General features: G+C 37.7%; 2 protein-coding genes and 1 long non-coding RNA gene across 3 annotated transcripts; all 3 read left to right on the top strand.

Moving 5' to 3' along the window:
- Window positions 1-1,861: 1,861 nt before the first annotated feature.
- LOC131539083 (uncharacterized) lies at window positions 1,862-7,603 on the top strand. The gene is made up of 9 exons (XM_058773400.1): window positions 1,862-1,985; window positions 2,322-2,493; window positions 2,859-4,877; window positions 4,977-5,024; window positions 5,132-5,213; window positions 5,320-6,555; window positions 6,822-6,975; window positions 7,122-7,229; window positions 7,350-7,603. Exons 2-3 carry the CDS (start codon window positions 2,322-2,324, stop codon window positions 3,515-3,517), a joined length of 831 nt encoding a protein of 276 aa, XP_058629383.1. The 5' UTR covers window positions 1,862-1,985; the 3' UTR covers window positions 3,518-4,877; window positions 4,977-5,024; window positions 5,132-5,213; window positions 5,320-6,555; window positions 6,822-6,975; window positions 7,122-7,229; window positions 7,350-7,603.
- An 8,446-nt stretch (window positions 7,604-16,049) lies between these two features.
- On the top strand, window positions 16,050-23,900 carry si:dkey-14d8.21 (soluble scavenger receptor cysteine-rich domain-containing protein SSC5D). Its single transcript, XM_058773386.1, has 6 exons — window positions 16,050-16,078; window positions 19,455-19,493; window positions 19,651-20,004; window positions 20,492-20,800; window positions 22,318-23,006; window positions 23,771-23,900. Exons 2-5 carry the CDS (start codon window positions 19,460-19,462, stop codon window positions 22,893-22,895), a joined length of 1,275 nt encoding a protein of 424 aa, XP_058629369.1. The 5' UTR covers window positions 16,050-16,078; window positions 19,455-19,459; the 3' UTR covers window positions 22,896-23,006; window positions 23,771-23,900.
- Window positions 23,901-25,149: 1,249 nt separating this feature from the next.
- On the top strand, window positions 25,150-26,795 carry LOC131539097 (uncharacterized). Its single transcript, XR_009270778.1, has 4 exons — window positions 25,150-25,311; window positions 26,075-26,163; window positions 26,252-26,353; window positions 26,437-26,795. It is a non-coding gene; the product is annotated as an uncharacterized LOC131539097 (long non-coding RNA).
- Window positions 26,796-27,192: the final 397 nt, after the last annotated feature.

Here is a 27,192-nt window from a genome sequence, read left to right as displayed (position 1 = left end):
AATAAACCAAATGTGGCAAGGGATAAAGAGGGGAAAGGAAGACATCTATATCAAATTCAAAAGATTAATAAAGCAAAGAGGGTAGGAATTGGGAATAGGGGAGAGGAAATTGTGTTGACTAGGTTAAGGCTGGGACATTGTGCTCTAAATAAAACATTAAAAATGACATGGAAACATTAGTCTCTGTGTGATGCATGTTATGAAGAAGAATCAGTGGAGCATGTTATTCTACAGTGTAGAAAATACAAGACACAAAGAGAGGTGATGGAAAATAATCTTTAGGAAATAGGGGTGCGGAAACTTATTTTAAAATCAACCCTAAGTATGATGGAAAGAGCTCAGGTTAGGGAACTGTTAGTTTTTTTTAAAGGGATACTGGGCTTTATTATAGGATATAATGGCTAGTTTGTTTTTTTTTGCTCCTATTCCCCCTTTTTCCTCATCATCGTCTAGAACAGGGGTCACATAACTTGTTCCTGGAGGGCCGCTGTCCTGCAGAGTTTAGCTCCAACCCTAATCAAACACACCTGAACCCACTAATCAAGGTCTTGCTTGGTATACTTGAAACTTCAAGGCAGGTGTGTTGAGGCAAGTTGGAGCAAGTGTTGCCAACTTAGCAATTTTGTTGCTAAATTGAGCAACTTTTCAGACTACCCTGGCAACTTTTTCTTCCAAAAACACCTAGCAACAAATTTATCTATTTTTAAAATTTATTTGGCAACTTTTGAGTGACTCATGATAAAAAGGCACACATTTACCATCTAAATTACACGAGAGAAAACCAAAGATGCCTAGTATTACACACATCACGTGAATTAAGTTAGCTGCTATTTGCAATTGTTTAATTTAAAAATAAGAAATAATTGAATAATTGTTCATTTATGATACATTTTGTTAGTAGCTTGTGCTTGCAATTGTTGATCAGGTAGTAAGAAAAATTTCTAGAAAAATGGAAAAGGTACTAGTAATTTTCCAGGACATTATCCATTATAACTGAAAACCCAAATTACAATGTGTAATTAAACATGTAGGTTAAAAAAAACAAAACAAAAAAAAAAAACTGGAAAAATCAATACAGAAAATTCCTTCATAATAACTTGTGATAATAGATTGTGCCCTATTTTACAGACTTTTTTTTTTTTTTAGATTGTAGCATACTGACTAACTACTAATACACTGCTTAAAAATATAATTGTTCAGAATGTGTAGTTTTACTAGTTTACTAGCTAACAAAAGAAAAACTTAAATTGCAATTGTTCAAAAATGTGTGCGTTTTCAAAAATTCTATGTAGCCTATTTAATAAAATAGTTATTTACATTTTAATATTATATTATGCATTTATATTATTTTAAAAACAAATCTAAATGGAAATATAAAATATTTTAGCTGAGATTTAATGTAGTGACACTGCTATCTTTACTCTTTCCTTTCATGGCTTTGGAAAACTTGCATCTGATGTTTCTCTGCGTCGCTTTTTGCATAACTCCGGGTCGTCGACAGCTTCGTTGCAATTTCTTTCTAGGAATTAAATGCTTTCTCTGTAGTTTAAAGTCTCTTTATGTTGCTAGTGACTTGGAGATGTTGTATATCCGATTCTGGGAAAGCATTTAATTCCTAGAAAGAAATTGCAACACTGGCTCGACACGTTTACATTAATCTACACCCCGCCTCAACTCAAAACTCAAACGAACTTCGTTTAGGCCTGATTTTATTCGAAAAGACATCATATCAGTTCGTTCCTCGATTTCGTTTGAAGTATATCTGGACCTTTACCCTTTAAACCCACTGATTGATCCACACTCCGGAACAGATGGTGGCAGCAATGCACCAATAAGCTGGATGCCAACCGCCGTTAAAAATAAAGAAGAAGAAGAACCTGCCCTGCATTGCCCCCCGCCAAGAAACACTACAAGAAGAAGAATCTGTCCTGCATACATGTTTGAGAAGTTGCAGCCTGTGGTCGCTAACGTTTGCTCTTATCAATGTAAGTCTATAAGATGGATTCATAATGTAGTGTACGCCTGTAAGTAACGATCGCAAATATGTCAAAGTTTTGACGGTGTCCATGCTATTCGATAACGCCAAGACAAGTTTAAGTAACTTTATAGCGCAACTAGATAACAGCTAGCGCGCATCAGTTATAGCTCTGCAGAGGTGGCCTATCTAATTAAGTTAGCTAACTTAGTTGGAAAATACCGCTGGTATGTTCAGAGATGTTTATAGTAAGCTAACATGTGGACTGTTGTCAAGCGAGGTAGTTTACACGCTACCCACTTAGCAAAAAAAATAACATTTGAAATTCATTTAACGTTGTCCGTAGATGCACAGAACAGTGTTGCGGCATGAGAAGATTGCGCTTCAGAGATGCCAGAGCTGTTGTTCTGATTATCATTGCCCGTTCTGCGGACCAAAAGTGTTCAAACCCACCATGGAACGTCACGTGGTGGAGAATCATGTCCGCAACCACTTATCTTTGGCCGTACAGCATGAAGGCAAGTTGACAATTTTTTTGTATTATTTTATTATTCTTAGTCATTGTTAATATTATTTTACTGACGTTAACTGTTGCTCATTAGCCTGATTTGTTTAATGTAAGCCTCGTAGTATTGTAACGCTTGAACAGTACAATAACATATTGTTGACCTTTTTAGCATGCATCTTTCATTAGCCTGTCGTAAGTCTTACTCTGAATTGTCTTATCAGTAATATAGTCACAATCCAAATAATGCATTAATTGTTAATTTATTTAATCAGTTCTATCATGCCTGCATTACCACAACTTATGCTACTTTTACCAAAGTGTTATCCCTTTATTTACTGTAAAATTCTAATATATATATTTTGTTTTCATTTTCAGAATTCCTGATTGTCAAGTGCAACTTTCAGTGTAGAGAACAGGCACACTTTCACTGTTGTTATTGCCCAAACACGGTTATAAGGAAAGTTCAGATTGTAAAACATTTAGCATCATGCAAAAAAAGACAAGCTCCACTTACAGAACCAGCCACTGTTGAGCCAGCTGCAATCAGTGAACCAACTGTCACCTGTGAACCCGTTGTCCCCAGTGCATCAGTTGACATCAATGAACCAGTTGCCGCGAGTGAACCAATTGTTCCCAGTGCACCAGTTGCCTTAAAAGAACCAGCTGTGGCTGAAGAAGTCCCCTTGCCTGTTAAAACCCTGCTTATTCACAAAAAATTGCGTATTCAGAAAAAAGTGCAGTGCGATCACTGCGGCGTAACCGTCAACAAGAAAAATCTAGATGTTCATGTTAAAAGAAAACACACTGGCAAGATCTGTGATGATACAGAAGATCGTCACCTACCTTCACAGTGCATCGACCCAGTGAGTGGTATATATGCAGTTGAAAAGTCATTTCGCAGACCATGTTCTGTAATCCACGTACAGAAAAAAACCTCAGGTCCACATCCAGTTGTCGCATGTGAAATGGATGAATGCATTTCAACGAATTTGCCACTCAAAGTGGCTTTCAGGACTTTGAGTGTATACATTTGAAGTCACTGCAGTGCTGTCCATGGCCCAACAGGATACCAGTTGTCCTTGATGAAGATGTCCTGGTAGACATGATAGCCGCAAATGTGTTTGGGGAACAGACCAAGACAACCTGTGTGGCTGCAAAGGCAGCAGCAAATGCGGCTGGTGTTCCACTGTCTGTTGAGTTGACTATTGGAGGTCCTTCTACAAAGAAGTATATTTCTGTGTATGAACCCAAAGTGTCATACTACAGCAGATTTGGTAGAATCATTGCTTCCTATGACAGCACTCGCAACACATGGCATTGTCCCTGTGCAAAGCCAAGAAGAAATTGTTTGCACAAAAACATAGCCAGGTGGCATCTTTTCCAGCTACACGGGCAGTTGTTTGTATCATCACCCATGAGCCCAGACCTGCACAGGGCCTAGCACAAGAACATGCTTGTCAGGAAAGTACCAGATTGGAATATCCCCCCAGTGGTGAAGGTCTCAAACAGATGGTGTATTACCTGTAGGGGTGTGCGATTATAAATCATCTGCGATAATATCGTAATTGTTGTTTTAACGATGTGCGATTTGACATTAAGTATTTTGCAAAAATCATTCAAAACACCCCTACAGAGTGCACGCATACATTACGTGAAGTCTGCATGTGCATTTAGAGTGCACTGGCTTAGAAAGATATATATTTATTAGTGTAACATACATATTTCTTTTCTCTTTAGGGGGCAGTCATCACATGCCCCTGTGGAGTTGTGTATTCGCTGACGTTCCTTACTGAGGCAGAGTCTCTGCGTGACTATGCAGATTGTCTTTTAAACATTTCCCAAATATCAATATCTATGACTTTGCAAGGGGCTTAGCCACACACACGAACCTAAGGGAGCCAGAATGTGTCCCTTTCAGACCTTATGAGGGACGACTAAGAGCCCACTCCAGAAAATATCAAGCTGGCCGTTGAGGGTAAGCTGAAAGTAAACCTCCCTTGGTTGAAGGAAAAGAAGGACAACGTGCACCCAGACTGTCACCCTGTTACAGGTTCAGCTGAACATTATGCACTTTACAACCTGTTTCAAGAAAAGAACACAAAAGATGCTCGAGATGCACTGTGTAAAATTCAGACTTGAATTGGCAGGCTGAGTGAACGGTCAATGTGCTGAACAGCTTTTTTCTGACATTAGAAAAAACAATTACTTCCTCAACACACTTACTCCATCTGGACACATTTTCTTGATGCGAAAAATACTACAGCATTATAACACAAAACGAAATAAGAAGATAGAAGATGGCATCAGAAAGATTGTACCACAGAATGCCCGGTTGCTTTTAGATGAAAATGGCCAAATGTTGGCCTGGGAACCAATTGTGAACTGGAGGCAACAGTAAGTATCATTTATATGGTTCTGTTAATGTTTAAGATTTGTTTACCTGTATTAATGTTTAAGATTTGTTTACCTGTATTAATGTTGTTCTTTTGCTAGGTTGTACACTGTTGTCTTTCATTGATATGCCACCTAGCTGGACAGAAGGTATATTACGTTTTTGTTTACATGTAAAACCTTATGTGAATGCATAGGTAGTTCTGAAAGTCATGCTTTTGATATAGCTATATTTAACCATTTTTATCTAATATTAGGGATTAGATGTCCTTGCTGCGGATTCCTATGTATTGGCATGTTGGAATCCACCTCATTGTGTAGACTTTTGAATCACTAACAGTAAGTGGTTATTACTTCATGTTATTTAATATTGGTGAACAGAGATGTTTGTACTCTACACTGTTGTTGCACTCATCTTTGATCTGTGTAATTTGCTCACCAACAGGCAGATGCAGCACTTAAAGACTGCATCCTATTTTCGATCTGGACACTGGCACTTGTGTGTAAGTTTTGACTGTCAGTTGCCATCTTTTAGCATTTTAAATAGGTTTTGAAGACAGACGTGGTGCAGTTTTTTTTTTTTTTTGTCCTCTCTGAGGAGTGAATAAGCCGTAGGTTTGTATATTCCAACATGGAATATACAAGACCAATGCTCTGGTCCGTCAACATTTGATTGAGTTGCATATATTCACAGGTCATGAAGCCCAATCTTAAAAGGATGTACATTCTTGATTCATCCGACCCTTGTGGTTTTGGGCAGGCGTATTATGTGTCCATGTTCAGGTATTCTAATATTTAGGGACTGTTCTTTGTCCCCTGTTCAGTACAAGGTTTGGGTCTGTTCTTTGTCCCCTGTTCTGTGCAAGGTTTGGGTCTGTTCTTTGTCCCCTGTTCTGTGCAAGGTTTGGGTCTGTTCTTTGTCCCCTGTTCTGTGCAAGGTTTGGGACTGTTCTTTGTCGTCCGCTGTTAAGTGCGAAGTTTTGGAAGTATTAACTGCTGTTAGTGTACTTTTTAATGTTTGCTGATGTGATGGTCCTTGCTTAATAAACCAGTCTCAGTCTTTGTTAGAGATAGTGTTGGATCCTTTTTAGAAATGTAGCCATTCTCACATTCCATTTTGAAATCCCTTCTATGCCCAAATCTGTTGAAATTCAGTAGTTAGCACTAGACGGGTTATATAAAGATTGGGCTTAGGCCTAGTCAACCAATGAAAGAATGGCATGTAGGAGTTGAATCAGGATGTATGTGGAAGTGAAGACCATCTCTGAGCTTTTTTATCTGTCTTTATTTATTTTTTTACTTTTATTGTGATTGCTTTCTGCATGTATATGCTTTCCCTCTGTAACAGTAGACAACATGCAGCACATGTCAAACTTGCTACTGCAACCCAATTAGCGGGTTGTCAGAATCAGACCTTTAGAGCTGGGTTGTACGTTTAACTTTTTTTTTTTTTTAAAGAAGTTTTAACTGTGTATCTGTTCTCTTTTGAAGCATGATCGCAACAAAATTGGTTGCTGGAAACTGGCAGCTCATTAAAAACAAGGCACATAGAACTCCGCATTCATTCAACACTGTTTTCTGACAACTGTAATCAATACAAAATTTATATAGTAAGTTTTGGATTTTTGCCAGGATATTCCATCGCAGAGAGACAGCTTGGACTGGAGCGTTCATGCTAACGGTATGTTACAAATGAAGATGGAAGTTAACCTTACCTGACTTTGGGGATTTTATTAGTGGCATTTCAAAGGCAATAGGTAAAGGAATATGTGAGTGCTAGGAAATGTATATGATATTAAAATCAATGTCTTGTTACTGTATGCACTAAACATTACTTTTGAGTGGCCATTTGATACATGTATACCAAGAAATGCAGAGATAAATTCAAGAACTGCGCATTGGGGCCAATATCTTTCATATTTCTAATTTTTGTTTATTTGCTTACAGTTGCCAGCATCTGTTCTGGAGGACATGTTGGTTGATGCGGTTCACAAGGAGGGTGACGAGGCAATTCTGATGCTGGCCCTGGTGTGTACTCGCTTCAGAAACCTTGTGACACGGGAAGCCTTCAGGAGACGAGCCCATTTTCTTTGGTTTGACAGTAAGTCTTCCCTAGTAGTTTTTGCATAACTTGTTACATATTTTTATAAAAATCTTAAGAAATTCTTCTGTTATTTGCTTGAGCGGCCGGTTAATGAATTCCTGCCTTTTGTATTTTTGAATGTGTGTACTTTTACATGTGTACAGGTGTCACAAATTGGACTGCTTTCTCCACATACTACAAGGCGGAGTACTAAAAAAGTACAGACTGGAAACTTGTATGCAGTGTGGAGACATTCAAAAATTGCGTTCCAGGTATGCATTGTTAGTTGTTGCCATGGAGTGTTTTGATTTCAATGATGAATTGAAACATTACAAAAATAATGAACATTGGAATATTTATTTTCTTTGTTTCCTTTCTTTGCTAACCTTTAGGATATGTAGGTCGAGGAAGAAGGGGGGAACTCATAAACATTATTAGTGAAGACCCAGACTTCTGCAGCGAGTTCTGCCAAATCTGTGCTGACCTTATTTGAGTGTTGTGTGCATAATGTAGTGCCATAGATGCAAACTCCTCACCTTTCAGGGACAACTCACTTTGTTGAGGTCAAAATAGGTCACCTATGAGATTTGCTTAGCTCCAATGAGAAAGTGTTTTTATGAGAGAGGGGGGGGGGGTCTTACAAGGGTACTTGTGATCTTACATGGGTAAATAAACTGTTTGTTTCAATAAGTTTTGCATAGTATTTTCTTTACTCTTTATTTCAAAAACTCTCTAAAAACTGTAATATTTTGTATTTGAGGTCCTAAGATGCAGGAACGGTGAAGAGAGGGGGAAAACATTTTTCATTTTAGCTCCGCATTGCCGTCTTAAATAGCCTGCATAGCACTGCATAACTCTTTTATAACATGGGATTTTGATAGATATTCAATCATGATTTTTGTAAAATGTTGCAACAAGAATTAGTTTTTGGGTGAACAATTACAGTTTTGGACATAAGTATATATATATATATATATATATATATATATATATATATATATATATATATATATATATATATAAAACCTTAAAGTAACTACAAATGAACATGTAAAGCAAATAAGTTATATATGTATGTATCTTTTTTCTATTTCATAGTGTTGGTAATGCATTTTGCATGCCCTTGTGAAGCAATTTATAAATATAAAATTACAGAAGACAACCTGACAGTGCTGCTATACTTTAGTCATATACAGTTTTATATTAATGTGCATAATCAGTGTTGGAAAGCACACACATTTTCTACTTCAAGTAGACACTTTATTTAATATCACTCCAATAAGCAGATGTGCCTACGTTACTTATTAATTTGAAGTCAAAGTGGTTTACTGAGCGGGGTAAAGAATCAACCAATCAAAGAATACACTTGTTTTTATTCTTAACATGTAACAAGAAACTATGGGCTTTTCAGGGATGGTGAAACGTAAGTTTTTAGCAAGTTTGTTTTTCCGTTTTATTTATGACTTGATGCGGAAACAATAGTTCCCTCTCGAGAACGGTTCACTTCAACATGGCGTCAGAAGCTGACGCTTATGGGGACTCCCTTCCTAAGCCCAATTTATACTTCTGCGTCGGACCTACGCTGTAGCTGTGCGTCGGTTTTTATTTATACTTCTGCGTCGACGTGCATAGTCCGCAGTGTCCACGGGCATGTTGCTTGTGAACCCACAGTACCACGGCAAAAGCCGAAGAAGCAGCGGCTACTTGAAGAGGCATAGCCGTGACGGTGGCAAATAAATATCAAATCATTAAATCATTATTTAAATCTACAAAAAGGAGACAACAACGGAAAAGGAGAAGACGGCATTCTTTCAATCTCCACAAGGACATGTACCTCGGCAGATCAACATTGTTTGTCATGGACAGCTAGTGATGTATAATGCTATGTAGTATAATAAATAAGACACTTGTTCTTTGCTTTGTTTTATTTTAAATAAGAAGGTGTAACATTAAACTATATTACAGTGCTCATAAACGCACACAAAACTCAAGTGCATACGGAGGGAGGGGTTCTAGCAGACCAATCACAGCGCTTGCGTTCCGCGTAGAATTGACGCGCTGTTAGATTTTTTGAGAGGTGCATGTTAGGTACGGCATCGGTTATGGCGCAGGCCTGTGCATCTCTGTGTAGGCTACGGCGTAGGTTCGACGCAGAAGTATAAATTGGGCTTAAACCTACCTGAAATCTTATTGCACAATGCCAGTGATGTTGCAATTCTCACTGGCCAATGCCAGTTAAGACGGCAAGCTAAAGACATCCGTGGAGAAGACGGATTTCCCTCTTGGCGTTCCAGCATGTCCAACGTTTGAACACTGTGTCCGGGTCCTATTGAGGCCCCGGACATCCACAAGTTCTGCATTCAGTGCCTGGGTCTCACCCATGCGGAGGCAGCACTAGAGGTCTTCACGGGACCAAAAATGCTGCACCGAACCGACCGGACCCGTGTTTTATTTGAAAGTGGGACCCGAACCCGTGCAGACCCGAGAAATGCCTTGAATGTACTACCCGGACCCGACTCGGACCGACCATTATTCGAAAGTTGGACCCGAACAAGAAGTGCGTTACACTTTACTGTGTGCATGTTCAATAACAGGTGCGTCTCTTCGTCAGTTTTGTTTCAGCTTTTTTTTATTTTCCAAATCACTCAAGATGGAATCCATGATCACCGTCCGCTTGCAGTAGGCTACATTAACTCCGCCCGTGCTCTGCTTCTGGCGGCTCGAGGTGACGCGTTTTATTATTTATTTTTTTTCTTTCACCTTATTTCCCGCTCACAATTTTCTCATCCTAATTTTACAAACTGCAAGTTACAAAACACACGCATGCTGACTGACACTGATCACTGGCGGGTGCGGTGTTCTCCGATCGACTCGTGTAGGCTATTACACACAATGTTGAAACAGACCCGGGACCCGAAGTAATAGATTGGTACCCGACCCGGACCCGGCTGACCATTTAAAATATAGACCCATACGGGTCCCGGGTCCTCCGTGAAGACCTCTAGGCAGCACCGTTCTCCGGTGTGTTTTGCTGAAGAGAGTCTTCGACCCAGCCCAGGTTCTTCGGAGATTATTTCTTTCGGTGTGGCGGGGGATGATCTCGATGAGGCGATGTCTCTGACGGCGTCCAAGAAGGACTGGGCCCACTCTCCAGAGGAGTACTCTGAAGTGGAGGGACACGCCGCGTTTCAGGATGAGCTCATCCAGATTATCACCAAGGCCGTGAGCGTTCTCGGTCTGGAATGTGAATCCCCCGACGAACCAGCTAAGAGCAATCTGGACGACAGAGGAGAACACGCATTGCCCTCTGTCCGTCTGTATGCGTTCCCCTCACCGAAGAATCAGAGAGGAGAGTTATTGATGTCGGTGTTATTGATCACTCCGTACTGGCCGAACAGGCCTTGGTTTCCCGATCTGCTGGAGATACTAACGGCTCCCTCCTGGTTGTTTCCGCTGAGACGGGACCTCCTTTGGACTGGGTGATTGTAACGGCATGCTATAGCTGAGATTGGGCTACGTGCCTAAATCGCTCTCGACACCGTTCAGAGCACAAGTGGTGGTGCTTTCTTCTTTCACCTCATTGGATACCGCCCCTCATCATGTGCTATGTCCGGTGCGGGCTTTGAGACTATACATTGACTGCACGACGCAGTTTCGGCGGTCTGATCAGCTGTTTGTGTGCTTCGGAGGCAGCACCAAGGGCGGCCTGTCACATTGGCTGGTTGATGCGATTGCCTTAGCCTATTCTAGCTGGGGATTAGAATGTTCTGTTGGTGTCAGAGCCCCATTCAATGAGGGCGATTGCCTCCTCGTGGGTGTGGACCAAAGGCGTTTCTATCAAAGACATTTTTATGGCGGCTGGTTAGTCTTCGCAGAACACCTTCGCCAGATTTTACAGCTTCGACGTATCATCCTTAACCTCACAAGTCCTGTCAGTGAGCAGGACCCATGGTTCCACCTACAACTGCGATGACTAGACCAGTGGTTTTGACTAGGTCGTATAGGTGGAATTCGGGGTGGAGCCATCGCCGTACCCACCGCGCCTCATGATATTAGGTTATCATGCCTGTGCTGCTGTGTTATGGCCTATGATTAGCGAGGCATAAAGCTGACAGTCCGTCTCTGTCCTTGCTATGTGCAGGGGCTCACTTAGAGCTTCTTGTGTTCGTACTGGCGCTGGCTGAGGCCGCTAGCTAGACGTGTATGCTATTATTATTGTGCCCGGCTTCGCCGCTCACACGCTACGTTGCACTGTTATGTAGGTATTCTGATATATATGCTTTTTTTGGGTGATTGACAATTTCCTAGCCTCTTTTAGGGCGACGGCGCAGCGTCTCTTTCAACAAGAACCGCTCCCAGACAAGAATTCTGGGTGACCTGATTGGATCCCTAAGTGGGAATCTGCATCCAATTGCCTTGGGGCATGTCGTAAGGTCGTCTATGATTGGCTGGGGGAGTGGTCTGTGTGTACTGTAGAACTTTTACATTAGCTCCGCTGAGGCTGAGCTTTTATTTCTTCGCTGTTCCCATGGCGTTGTTACAGTCCTCATAAGCGCCAGCTTCTGACGCCATGTTGAAGTGAGCCATTCTCAAGAGGGAACGTCTCTGGTTACTGTCGTAATCTCGGTTCCCTGAGAGACGGGAATGAGACGTGGCGTAGGCTGCCGTGTTCACTGCTCAGGTCTGCTGCGCTGCTAGTTCAGTCACAAGATTCTGAAGATTCTGAGCTTATGCCGCCAAGACAGCGCGTCATATGGTGGCGGAGGCCACGCCCCCACTCACCAAAACATGTTTTTCATCTAATCAGCAAATAAAACCGACACACAATCCAATAAAACGCTGGAATTGAGCGTCACGTGACTCACCTATAAGTAACTTTCCGCATGAAGCCAATTTCTCTTGTTAAATGACTTGCACGCGCTGTATAGGAAATGTATAGGTAGTTGTTGCGTTGCATTTATAATCTCTGAATGAGTTGACCTCTGATAATGACATTATAAAGGGTAATAATAAGGAATCGCGCTGTTTGTCTCTGTTGATTGTCTCTAATTGCTCCCCGGGCGCTGGAGTAATGGCTGCCCACTGCTCCGGGTGTGTGTTCACTGTGTGTGTGTGTGCATTTGTTCACTACTCACTGCTGTGTGTGTGCACTTGGATGGGTTAAATGCAGAGCACCAATTTCGAGTATGGGTCACCATACTTGACAATACGTCACGACTTAACTTAACTTAACTTGATGCTACAGCAGGTGTTGTGTGAAGCTCTGCTGTTCTGCTTCTTCAGGCTTTTTCTACTTCTAATTCTGATAATAATAAGAGCAGAGCCGTTAAAATGCTTTTTTTATTTGTTTAAAAAAAATATTGGCAAATAATTTAATTTGATGTTTAGTTTACAGGCAGTGACGGGACACTGCAATTGACTTTCATTGAAAATTATTTGCTTGATGTTTTTTTTATAATCTGTTCTTTTCTGATGTTTTGTAGAATTATTATTATTATTAGCATAAGCATTATTGTTCAGTATTTCCATAGATTTTTTTGTGGCATGCAAGAAAGTAATTTAAATGCATCATCAGAACTAAACTGAAGCGAACAGTAGATTGAATGAAACTGATTGATACAGCATTCCTGGAGTATAATATTACATTGTCATTTTGCAGACGCTTTTTTCCAAAGCGAATTACAATTGGGGAATACATAAAGCGATTCTTCTTAAAGAGGCAAACAGACACAGGAAGTGCTCGTAATAACTTTCAGGCATTGTTCAAATAAGTACAAGCTAGAAATGGAAGGAATAAATAAAGAGATAGACAAAGGTTTTTTTTTTTTTTCTTTAATTTAGGATGAAGTCAGGTAGTGTCGAAAGAGATGAGTTTTCAGCTCTCGCTTGAAAATTTTCAGGGACTCGGCATTCCGGATAGGGGTGGGAGGATCATTCCACCAACCAGGAATGGTGAACGAGAATGTTCTGGAAATTGATTTTGAGCCTCTCTGTGATGGTACCATGAGGCATCGCTCACTAGCGGATCAGGTTGCCAGGTTGAGCTGCAGGTGATGTTCTTTCATCCATGCCGAGATGTCCGTCAGGCAGCCTGAGATCCATGCAGCTACCGTTGGATCATCTGGTTGAAATGAGAGATAGAACTGTGTCATCAGCGTAGCAATGGTAGGAGAAGCCATGTGCCTGTATGATGGGACCCTGTGATGTAGTGTATATGGAGAAGAGGAGTGGTCCAAAAACTGATCCCTGAGGAACCCCAGTGACCAGTTGATGTGCTGTGGATACCTCCCCTCCCCAGGCCACTCTGAAGGACCTACCAGTGAGATAGTATTCAAACCAGCAAAGTTGAATCCCTGTGATGCCCACTGATGAGAGGGTGGACAGGAGGATCTGATGATTGAGGGGGGCTGAGAATTGGCTACTGATTGTTCTAGTTTTGTCTGTGAAGAATGTGGTGAGATCATCAGCTGTTATAGAAGTGGTGGAAGGGGACAGCAAATAAAACACACTGCAACATTCTTATGTCTCTATTTTATTTTTCCAGTCTGTCCAAAACAAACAACATATCCTCTGGTGGTCACAGTACTGGTATCCCTCTTCTTTGGGTGCACCTTCACTCATATCGCAGAGACCTCGCTGGGATCAAACCAGCAACCTCTGAACCTGTGAAGCAGCACTCTTACCTGTGAGCCACAGATCTCTTGTTGGAGTGTGTGAAGGAGCTTATATTTGACTTTATATTATAATTGACTTTATATATTGACCTGTGAGTTTGCAATAAAGAAGTTAAAGTAAGCTGTGTATGTGATTTAATAAGGTGAGATTTGAACCCATGTTTTCACCACAGGATCATCATCGGAGAATGTGTTTATCTACTAACCCATCATGGATTTCACATTGTGGTGTGGTATTTGAGTGACTTTGTTGGATGAGATTGATTTAAAGTAAGCAATATTGGGGTTTAAACCAGAACCTTCATGTTTGAGATTTAAGCCTTTAACCACTGAGTTACAGAAGCTGTGATGCTGTGATGCGATGCAGAGCAGAAGAACATACCCATAATGCATTGTAATATAAACTGCCAATCAGAGTTATTCTCACCATCTATGAGATTTCATTGTTCTCAGACTTGTTAAAACGCTGGAAAAAAAAGAAAAAAAGGTGGTGTTCTCTTGTGGTGATTTTTATGAACTGCATCACTACAAATTGAGTAATAAATGCACTAAACCTCTGCAAGGGGGTGAGAGCACATAACGCATTTCAGTATGAACAACAAAGGTATTTGCACTATGTTCTGTCCTCTCTTCTGTTAAAAACAATACATTATTAGCAAGAAAGTTAGAAAACCTAAAATGGTGATGATTTTTGTAAATTACACCACTGCAAATCTAGTCTGATGTCTTTAAACAGCCCTAGTGTGGTAATTGTAAATTACAGCATTGCAAATCAATTTTCTAGACTAATGTGATTATTACAAAGTGCTTATTATTTTTCATTATAAAATAACATATTTAGTGTTTATATAAACCGAATGATTCTCTTACATTGTTGTGTCCTATCTCTTGATTTGTTGAAAGAAGTAATTGATTATATATACAGATATAGATATATATTTTTTCTTTCAAAATGGGATCTAACTGAGCGCCGTCATGTGGGCGTCCTTATTTGTACCATTTGATTTGTATGGCCATATCTTAAACCAAAGGAATATATATATATATATATATATATATTGTATTAAAATATTGTATAGCCTACATTTTTGTTGTGTTGTTTCGAAATGAACAAATTATTATTCTGTGAATCAGTGAAACATATAGCATTTTATATCTGTAAACTGAGTGCATTATTATGCAAAAGTGCATTATTCTTTTTTTTTTTTTTTAAGTTCATTGTATTAAAAATGCGAGTGAAACGAAAGAATGTGGTGAACTGTGTTTTTCAACTTGTCGTCTTAAGTTTATAAAACAAAAATTTGAGAATCTCCCACAAAAATCTGCTGAAGCTGGTTGCCTTAAAATTTTAAATTGGCTCAACTTTTTTTTCTTTTTTTTAACAATGTTCCAGACCAGTATTACACTGATTCAACTTAATGACACGATTAAAATTCGAGCAAAGGAAAAATTAAATTATGCATTGATTCAAAGGAAATAAATGACTGATTATTCAGTGAAGCACCAAAAACATACCTCAAAACATCCCTATTATTAAAATTCTTAAAAGTCTATTATTAATATTATTAAAATTTAAAACCGTTAATCTGAATAAAAATGCAAATATTATTGTTTTTACAAAAAACATATTTACTCTTTGTATAGACTGTATAATTCTCTTGTAAATTGTTGTGTTCTGTGTCATGATTTGTTAAAATAAATGATATTAAAAATATATTTATTAAAAACATTAATTATATAAATGCAAGATAGAGGAACATAACCACGCGCCTCCTGTGGTGAATTGTGTGTATTACACTGATGCAACTGTTTTGTACGCCGGTAACTCGAAATAAAGGAAAACCTTTTATTAAATTATTTTGCATTGATTCATATTTAAATATTTTCTGTGCATCAAAACATTGTTATTATTAACTATCTCTGCAGACTGAGTAAAATAAAGACAAACGTGATTGATTTATTATTTCCAGGCGCCCTCTCGTGGTGAATTGTGTGTATTAAACTGACAGCTCCAGTCAGAGGAAACTATTGTGTTAAATTATTTAGCTATGATTAAACATTAAACTTCATAAAATGAACATATATATTTGAAAAATACATAGCATAGAGTCAGAGGAATGCAACACCCTCCTGTGATAAATTGTGTGAATTACAACTTTTTTGTTTTACAGGCTTTTGAGCATGAATCATTGTGCATTCACTGCACTGATTTAAATTTGATTCGAAATTTCAATATTTGATCGGACTATATTATGATCCCATTGTGTGTGCATGTGTGTTTTCTTTTCTTTCTTTTTTTTCACAATGCAGCATGCAATAATATAGCCTGTGCATATCTTGTTTTTAGGAACACATTTGTTTCATTACTGAACTTTGACAAACCTTGCTGACCACAGAATTCAGATGTGGGCTATTTCAACCTCATATCTCCATCGGAAACTTGGAAGGTAATGTAAAAAGAAACAATGACAATGCTAGCAGAGAAGACTGCTTTTCTCCTCTTCTCATGCAATTCAGAAATATTCACTCACTTAAGTATTTCATTGGGTTAAACCTGAATGGTAATGATAAACAATGTATTTGTATCTACCTAAAAGCCTCCATGTTTGTGTGATGTCATACACATTTATAGCAAAATGTTAGGAAATGTTTCCAAGTTAAAACTCCAACATCAAGTGAAATTAAAGTAGGCTACCACAACTTTCTTAATAGGAATTTCAAACTTTCTGAACACCGGAATGTTCTGGAATAGTATTTGCTAACCTTTTAAAACAGATCAAAAATCAAACTATTGCATTTCTCATAATATGACCATTTTAAACGCACACAGACCTTACTTGACCATTCGTATAAAACCTATACCCCCAGTTTCACAGACAAGGTTTAAGGCTATTCCCAGACTAAAATGCATGTTTGAGCTGTCTCAACTGAAAATATCTTGCTCTGACATATCTTAAAATATGTCTGTGTCAAGATGACCCTTAATGTTTTCTTCTAAGGCATTTTTGTAAAAGTTGCTTATCCTCATTTAACTAAGGCCTAGTCCTGGCTTAAACTAAGCCCCGTTTGTGAAACCGGGCCATAGTAGCCTACTGAGTTTACTGAGGGAAAACAGATGGGATTAAAGTAAGGCCATCTGAAGCACAGCACCGTTTGTGGTCGAGAAACGTTATATAAATATATTTGAACTTTAAATGATATGTACGGAGCCCCTTAAAGGACATTGTGGCGGGAAAAATTCGGGGTAAGTGGAAAAAAATCAGGGTGGGAGGAAAAAATAATTTTCAAATGTTTTGCGTTCTCTCGAGAAACTTTGCGTTCCCTCGCAAAACCATTTGAGTTCGGACAAACTCTTCCTGTTTACTTTACAGCTTGCAGTGGTTACAGCTGGTATGTTCACAATGGAGCGGTTCATAGAGTTTTATTTTGAACTTGGACTCAGAGTATAGTCAGTGCTTATTTCGAGGCACGGTTTTGGGACATTCTAAAACGCTTAATGTGGCTTAATGTTTTAAATCAGTGACATTGGAGGACAAAATTCGATAATAATAAATCCTGATAAAAATTATTAGGCTAACATTAATAACCTTATTAATAACATTACTATTAATAAAGCAGAATATGAACGCGACGCCCTGCACGTTAAGCCTTTTCTCCCCCATAATAAACGCTTAAGGTAGGCTATAATGAAAGGTTCATGCAGCTCGTATGTTCACAATGGAGCGTTCATAAAGTTTTTATTTTGAACTTTGATTCAAGTATAAAGAAATACAGTCAGGGCTACGTTTCCCAAAAGCATCATAAGCCTAAGTTGATCGTAGCTCCATTGGTTTCAATGCGTGAACGATGTACTTGAGCTTACGATGCTTTTGGGAAACTCAACCCAGGTTAGTTCAAGGCACGGTTTTGGGACATTCTAAAACGCTTTAATGTGGCTTAATGTATTAAAACAGTGACATTAGGACCAAATTCGATAATAATAAATACTAATAAAATTGTTAGGTTTATATTAATAACCTTATTAATAATATTACTATTAATAAAGGAGAATAGCCCAGAATATGAATGCAACGGATTTGGTATTTTTAAATCACCGTTTTCATTATAGCCTACCTTAAGCGTTTTATGAGGGAGAAAAAGCTTAGGCTACGTGCAGGGCATTGCGTTCATATTCTGGGCTATTCTGCTTAGTAATATTATTAATAAGGTTATTAACATTAGCCTAATAATTTTATCAGCTTTTATTATTATCGAATTTGGTCCTCCAAGTCACCGTTTTAAAACATTAAGCCACATTAAGCGTTTTATTATGTCCCAAAACCGTGCCTTGAACTAAGCACTGACTTATTAATTTATTTGAATCCAACTTCAAAATAAAACTCTATGAACCACTCCATTGTGAACATACGAGCTCCACTGCAAGCTGTAAAGTAAGCAGGAAGAGTTTGTCCGAACTCAAATGGTTTTGCGAGAGAACGCAAAACATTTGAAAATTATTTTTTCCTCCCACCCTGAATTTTTCCCACCACAATGTCCTTTAAGGGGCTCCGTAGATATGAAAACTTACTTTGTTGGTTTTTATGGAACTGTATTTATCTTTAAGGAAGTGATACAAAATAAAGATTTTTTTTTTTAAAACATTGGCAAAACATTTGTACATTCGCATGTATGTTTCCATCCTCCAAAAGTTCCTTTAAGATGCTCCTTTGCATATTCTTTAAACACAAGGAGCAAGTTTGCAAGCAATTGCTCTTCTTAGCCTATTTGAATAGTTAAATTGAGATTTGTTTGCCAAATGTGTCTGACTTGCTCTAAAGACTTGTGGGGGAAAAAAAACCATCTTCAGAACCAGTGATATAAAACAATGCATTTAGCATTTTTTAAAGATCCTGCTTCTTTACTCATTTATATCATACATTGCTTAAATTTGTTCATGTTCCAGCAGTTTTTAATGCGCAATTATTACTTTTGCATTCACAAAAAACCTTGACATTAGTTCAATTAACTTAAATTAACATGCTTTCCTCAGAGCGGTCTGTTGGGTTATTGTGAGCATATTTCTTTCTTATACTGTGTGTGAATAACAGCTGGGGTCAGTCAGAGGAGGGAGGGAGGGGGTTAATGCTGCTTTCTTTTAACAAAGGTCTCTTACACCTCTGTGAACACATATTCACTCATTCTCGAGGACTGCACGACGACGAGACACAGCTAAAGGTTTTAATATCCTAATATTTATTTCTTGATTTTGACTGATCATGAATTTGTTATGCTCTGTTTTTGTGGTACTTTTAACTTGTTGAATGGTGTCACCATAACACAATTTAAAAATAATCATGATTTTGAGTCTCTTTTAAGATGAAAGGGTTATGAAAAATCATTTAAGATAATTGAAATAATTCTATAACATGTAAAATATATACACATCAAATTAAATATACTGAATGTATAAAGCCATACTGTGGGCCTATAGCTGTAAGAGCTTTTTAAAAATAATTTTAATTAATTTAGTTTTGATTTATTGTCAGAAGAAGTGGTCTTGAATAATTGGTGAAAAAAACAAAACAATATAACCAATTTTAACCAATATTTTTATCCAGTTAAATGCAGCATAATAACAATTATCAATGAATTATCAAAGATAAAGATCCCATTTTCATTAAATCCAAAAGAATTGCACTACACACACACACACACACAATTATTTACACAATTTTTAAAATCACAATCTCAATTTCATTTATCATTGAGCATTAGTAGTTGCTGAATTTTTGTAGTTATTTTTCAGTTTTTTGCTGTTTATTGATAACATTTGTTTCTTTTCAGTAACTATGCTGTACTTTTTGAGCTTCATTCTGCTTCTAGGTGAGAAACAGACATACAGTGACAATGTATTTTATACAAAAAAATTCAGGTTTTACTATCCTTGTGGGACATTTACCTGGACCACAAATTCCACCATTTAATAATTAACACAAATGCTGCATGCGACTCCCCTCAACCTTTTGTGTTTTTCAAACAGACAGTGTAGAAAATGCAGGCGTCAGTAAAACCACTGAGATCGGTGACGTTTTGGTGAGGTTGGTGGACGGTACTCATGCTTGTTCTGGAAGGGTCGAAATTTACAAGGACAGCGAATGGGGCACCATTTGTGATGAAGGGCTGGACGATGTCGAAGGCAACTTGGTCTGCTATGAGGCAGGCTGCGGTCCTCTCATATCCATACAGCCTAGTGCTTTCTTTGGGGAGGGTTCGGGATTGTTACTGACGGATGACCTAAACTGTTCTGGGAACGAGAGCTCGGTGCTCAACTGCAATTGGGGGAACCAGACCGACGTGTGTGACCACACGAAAGATGCTGGAGTCATCTGTGACTGTAGGTTGCATTCATATTTGTAGCAAAATCATACATTTTCCCAACACTCTTAAAAATAAAGATTCCAAAAGGGGGCTTTATAGCATTTTGGGTTCCACGAAGAACCTTTCAGTGAACAGTTTGAGTGAAAAAAATGTTAATAATCTTTTTCAGAGATTCTGTGTTAAAGGTTCTTTATGCTAACACTCTTAAAAACAAAGCTTCCATAAAAGTTTGATGCCATAGAAGAAGCGTGTTTAAGTTCCCCAAAGAACCATCCTTAACAATAATTTAAAAAGTTCAATTTTCATAATGTGAAGACAATCTCAAAAATCCACTATAAAGAACCTTTTGTGCAAAGTGAAGGGTCCATGGATGTTAAAGTTTTTTTTGTAGAACTAGAATCCAATAAAAAGCCTATATATATATATATATATATATATATATTTACAGTGAAAAGGAATGTTTATTCTTAAGAGTGAAAGAACTTATGGATCTTTTTATTTAGTCACCCTTAGGTTACAAGGCGGCAGCGGCATGTGTTCAGGGAGAGTGGAGATTTTCCATAACAGACAGTGGGGAACGGTCTGCGACACCACCTGGGATATTTTGGACTCAGTGGTGGTGTGTAAAGAACGTGGCTGTGGAAGCCCAGTAGCTTCATACTACAATGCTTATTTCGGGAAGGGAGCAGGTCCAGTATGGATGGATGGCGTCAGTTGCACTGGTCGTGAGAGGTTGCTGAAAGATTGTGTGTTTAGCGGTTGGGGAGTGACCACTTGCACACATGCGGATGATGCTGGAGTCACTTGCTCAGGTAAGTACGATCACTTGGACCTGAAATAAAAGCAAAGAAATACACTGGGTATGTTTACATGCACTGGGTATGTTTACATGCACTAATTTGCACTAATCTGAATGAATCCAATATTTGGAGGATTTCCAGTATTTGGAGACATTTAGGAACACGATAAGTTCACATATTTGTTTCTCCGAAAAACAACACTACAATCAGAAATTCTACTTTTGAAATGTGCGTTCTATGTCAGAAAGTCTGTTTTTGTTTTGGTCTGTGTGATTCCACCCACTGGCAATTTACCCAACAGTATTTTGGCACCCCGGTTTGCCAGTTGGTTGAAAACACAACTCTTGCAGCCATGGAACCCAGCAAAGGATCTTGGGTCAGAGATCACAGATTCTACCCAACTTAAAAAGCCTCTGCATCCAGAGGCATACTCAACAACAAATCAACAACTTACGATGCAAGGCTTGTTGCCTTCCATTGAAAATTGAGCTCGTTCCTGTTGCATGTCCTAATCTGGCAACCCACATGAGCATCGATTCAGAGGAGGATGGGGTGGGGGAAACGACTTTCTGCAATATTTAGAATTTAGACTGCAGTACCCATTTCAACCATTAACTGTCAATATTCAATGCCGTACCTATCAACCGTTTTAGGAAACCGATTACCTTAAACTCTAGTAATCTTTAAATCAGTGCACACAATATCTGTAATTTCAACATTTACTCTACTGTCCGAAACAAAGCATGCTGCGAAAATGAAAACTGCAGAAATTCATTAAGTTTGAGTTCAGCTTAATGCAATCAGTTATTGAGTTCATGTCACTTTAAGTAATATTTAAGTAAAATGAACACATTTAATTTAGCAAATTTGACAATAAGGATTTTAATGTGATATAAACCTTAAAATTTGCAATCTGATTAACAATTTTGTTTAAATGTGCATTTGTGTATTTTTTGAGCCAAAGAAAACCATGCTATAATGACACTTTTTACCTTGATGACATACCTAAAACGAGCTTTTTCTTTTTTAAAGCAAATATTTAGCCTCCTCCACTGACTAATCCATAAAACGTGAATAAACATACACGCATTTGTAAGAATTAAAATGTGTTTTAAAAAGTATTTTAAAAAGTCAAAACATATGCATCATGGCTTGTGCGCCAGATATTTTTGAATCTCTTTGAGGTAATGACATTGAAGCATTTACGTGCTGTTTTTATATAATCAGATTATTTCAGCTCTACACTACCCCTTTGAATTGAATTAAATTGAAATTGAAGGCTTTTCAATTAGATTGATGGCTCAATAACTCGATCTGAAAATGAATACATATTGAGCTCAACTAGACTGATTGAGGTGTTTACACGAAGCTTTTCAATCTGATCAGTGGCTCAATTGGACTAAAAAATGTTAACACCTCAACTGATCCAATTGAGCTCAAACAGAATGATTTTTTTTGGATCTGTAAGTTTCAGAAGTTACTGCATGTGTTTATGGAGTGTTTTTACAAACATCCTTTCTCTTCTTTAGAGTTTATGCTTGTAGATGGACCAAACACTTGCTCTGGGAGGGTGGAGGTCCTCTATGAAGGTTTTGGGTGGGGAACCGTTTCAGACATCGGTTGGAATTTGTTGGGTGGAGATGTGATCTGCAAACAGATGGATTGTGGAAGTGCACTGAGTGTCAATGGTGAATCTGCTTTTGGGAAGGGTTCAGGTACGGCATGGATGTATGATACAGCATGCACAGGAACTGAAATCTCCCTGAAAAGATGTCTTTCAGGCTATGAGAAAAAGAGTTCGCACAACAATGATGCAGGAGTGGTCTGCAGAGGCAAGTGTGAGCGACAAACAGTGAACTATGATGGTTATGTCAAATGCAATGTGAATTCATCTGAAATTCTTCTCCTTTCAGAGGTGAAACTGGTAAACACCCAAACCATATGTAGTGGCACAGTGCAGGTTCATTATACTGGAGAATGGGGCACAATATGTCACAACAATTGGGATCAACTGAACGGTATTGTGTTGTGCCGAGAACTCGGCTGTGGTCCTCTCAGTAGGACATACAACTCAGCTGCTTTTGGAACGGTACAGGAAATGTACTGATGGATAATGTTATGTGTACTGGGAGTGAGTCCTCACTGAAGGAGTGCAGTCTCTCTACGTCTGTAAACAGCCTCTGTACACATTCGCAGGATGCAGAAGTCTCCTGTGGAGGTAAATTCAAACAAGGAGAAGTCTGAATTGGACACATATATTTATATAATGCAAATATGAGGCACATGCTTGCAGACATCTAGTTTTGTTGCAAGAAAAGATTAAGAGCATGTTGAAAACTGCCTTTTTTTCTGAGCTAGTTGTCACACTTTTTACTGCAAACCTGGCTTAAAGTCTTAATTACAAACAAGCAAACAATTTTTGCATTCTCATTTACTCCAACAAAAAAATGGGGTGGGGGCACAGTCACATTTCTTTGACTTTCCAAAAGAGAAAAAAGGTTGATGAAAAGAGAGAAAGATATCAAATTTGCTGTTGTTCCCTCAGACATTGCATTAGAAACAATCACACAGTGACATATAGCTAATTTTCTGTAATTTAATGCCAAGGCGATAAAACAGAACGTATAGTGTTATATACTGTATGTGCTTTTTTTAAAATGATAAAATTATATTATAATAAATTATAATATATTATGATAGATTAACAATGTGAATAACTGTGAAACACATCATCACACATCACAGGAAAAAAAAAAGTTTATTACATTTTCTGCAACAACATGCCCCAATAGTGTTCTACAATGGGATTTTGCCTTAATAAAATATAATAAAATTTAGTCATAAAATATTTAACAAAATATTTCACCTAATGCAAAAATGTAAAAGGTGCTTAGGATACAAGTTTTAACTAAATAATTTAAATTGTGCATATAAACACACAGAATATACAGTTAATGTATTGTCACTTACTGTGTCTCTCAGAAGTGAAATTGGTAGATGGAGACAGCATTTGTTCTGGAAGGGTGGAGGTCCTTAGACACAGCCAGTGGGGAACTGTTTGTGGAGACGGCTGGGATATGACTGACGCTGTAGTTGTCTGTAGAGAGCTGGGCTGTGGAAGTCCGGTAGAGGTAAACAAAGGTGTTTACGGAAGCGGTATTGGACCTATATGGATGGATGATGTGAAATGCACAGGCACTGAGGCAACACTGAAGCACTGCCTCTCAAACGGATGGGGAGTGCATGACTGTAAACACGCAAACGATGCAGGTGTCGTGTGCCGAGGTGAGCTTCCTGACAGCATTTTCTTCCTTTTTATTTTAATCTACAAAATACACTGAGGATTAGGGCTGCACGGTTTAGGGGGTGAAATCAAATTGTGACTTTACTAATAAAAAGTGTGATCTTTTTATTTAAATATTTATTTATGGCTGCACAATTTGACCAATTATATCTCAATTTCCTTTACAATTACAATTTTGTGATTATACATGAATGTGACTATAATAACAATAAGATGAAAATAAGAAATATTTCTATTGCAAACGGGGTTATTATTGTCAACTAAAACAAAACCTTAAAAAACTTCCATTACTTCAATTTGAAATGAACTTTAAATGAAATAAAAGAAAATAGAAAATGTTTTCATTTAGTTTAACTTAGTTGAACATAAAATTATATAAAATTTACATAAAATAACTAATACTAAACTGAAACAAAATTAATAAAAACTATGAAGATATTAAAAAAAATCAAAAACTTATAAAAATGACAAAACATAATAAAACCACTAAAACTTGAACTTAAATTAAAATGAAAACAGAAAATATAAAAATTCATTAAAAATGTAATAAATAATAAAAAAATCTATTATTAATGAATAATTATTGTTATTATTAGCTTATAATAATAGCTAAGTCAGTGATACTATAACCAGAAAATAAAAATAATAAATGTGAAAACACTGAATCCTGAGCTGCTTGTGTGTAAATGAACACAATGCTGCACTTTATTTTAAAACACGCAGCACATATATTTATTTAAATCACAGCCTTTGTGATTTGATAATCGCACCAAGCCATAATGCAATTTCAGTTTTATTTCGATGAATCATGGAGCCCTACTGGGTTTTATTACAATTACAATCAATCATTAAATTCTATTACAAATAATGTATGCATAGAGATGCATCAGGAACTCTTCTGACTTTTTTCTAGAGGTACGGTTGGTGAACACGAACAACACGTGTCAGGGCACAGTGCAGGTGTATCATGACGGCAGGTGGGGAACTGTGTGCCACAACAGCTGGGACATCACAGATGGTTTAGTGCTCTGTAGAGAGCTGGGCTGTGGTAGGAATGTACAGCCCTTGGCAAGTGCCTATTTCGGGCCCGGTGATGGGCCGATATGGATGGATTCACTCAGATGCAAAGGTGACGAGTCAAACCTGAGGAAATGCCAGTTTGGTGGGTGGGGAAACCATCAATGCATTCATGCATATGATGCAGGAATCATCTGTAGAGGTGCGTCCATGTCCAAAACCCATACAGTACCTCAGTCTGAACTACTAGATATAAACTCTGAATCATGCTCGCGTGTAAATGAACACAGTGCTGCACTTCACTTTAGCCGCTTTTCCACTATCAGGCCGAAGGGTTCTCTTTGCTTAACCGTTCCGTTCCGTGCCGATCCGGGCCAGTCAGCACAGATACGGTTTAGTTTTCACTGCTGGGCTGATAACGGATCTCTTTGGAATGCAATTCAAACATACGACATACTGAATATGAGAAATTTTGCAAGTACATGTCAACTTACTCTACTCACCCTAAACCTACCCTTACAGTCTACTCTGAGAGTTAGTAGACATGTAGTTGCAAATGAATAAGAATTAGTTGACATGTAGTTACTTATAGTTAGTAAAATGTCTCAAAATAAAGTGTAACCATTAAATTAAGTAAATAAAGTTAAATAAATAAAGATAAATAAAGTTGCATTTTATTCTATGGTGGAAACAAACAAACAAACAAAAAAAAAACTGCGAAATATAAACTGAGGATTTTGACACAAACTGACATTTTCTAAATTCTGAGGAAAACTCTGAATTGTGAAATAAAAAGAAATTCAGAAATGAGCTTTTTTCTTTTCTTTCCATAGTTCTCTTCCATAGTTCTCTGCATTTGCAAAAATTAACCAGAAAAATGTGCTTCAGTTATCTTAATTTAAATCAGTACATCAGATTTTATCGCCATGTCAAGATTTGCTATAAACAATATCTCTCTTTTACAGAAATTAAAAATGTGCTCAGGATTGAGGTGAACATTGACTCTGACGTAAACCCCAACGACTCTTCACACATGACCAAAATACTGGACAAAGTAACAAATATTTCTAATTCAGTTACATTTTTATTCTGTCTGTTCTTGTCATTGAGTGTCTGTGGTCTTGTTCATCTGAATTGCACAGATCAAGGAAAAGCTCAAAAAGAATGGAAATTTCTCTGTCAAGTGGAGAACTCAGATAAATGGGCAAGTGTTTCAGGAAAATAAATTATTTGATCCCTGACAGGTTTGTAAACTTTTTCTGAATAGGCTTATTTTAAAGATGGAACTTGAATATAGAATTTCAGATCTTCATTAAAATTGTTGCAGGTCTGTTATTTCGAAAGGAGCCATACAAGAAGAGACCTCTCACGACAAATTCAGCAGAACAACTAATCTTGGGATTCTCATAGTGTTTGTATACTAAAAAGGTTTAATATACTTCACAGCTTATGAAATAAAGCATATGAAGAACATTTGTTTAGGTTGCAGCAGGTCAGCACCAGTGAAGATCTGTAATCATTTTATTATTTAATTACTTTCATTGGCAGGAAAGGAAAATAAAAATTCTCTTTAGATTTTGCTCTCTGATTTAATATATTTCATAGATTTATACACCAACCTCCTAAAATAAGTCTGATGATTTGCTTAACTGTGTATTCATTTATATGGTGTTAACATTTCATTAATTAAACAAATGTGTCCAGAGTGAAGCAGTAAATAAATAATTTATTGTAAATAAATAAATAAAAACTGAATGAATGAACGAATAAATAAAAATATAAAGAAATAAAGTTCTAAATTATTCTACTTTGTTCTTCTTCTTGACTTTGCACCAGTACATTATATACACATTAAGTTTCCATATATACAGTTTTCAGAATCTTAAAGTGAAGCACCAGAAATATTAGCATTATGTCATTACAATTAGGATTTGATGGTGTGCAAGAGGTGCTCATACACCCAAAATCTTGCCGCTTGCATGTGCACAGCTCTAAGTAGCGTTTATAAATATTACAAACATTAATAGTCTATATGTCATATATGCTATATACAATAAATATTATGCATGACTAAAGTAGGGTA

Source organism: Onychostoma macrolepis, chromosome 04, assembly GCF_012432095.1.
Source record: "Onychostoma macrolepis isolate SWU-2019 chromosome 04, ASM1243209v1, whole genome shotgun sequence".
Classification (NCBI taxonomy): domain Eukaryota; kingdom Metazoa; phylum Chordata; class Actinopteri; order Cypriniformes; family Cyprinidae; genus Onychostoma; species Onychostoma macrolepis.
Note: the sequence above shows the minus strand (reverse complement) of the source record. Positions and strands in the feature narration are given on the sequence as shown.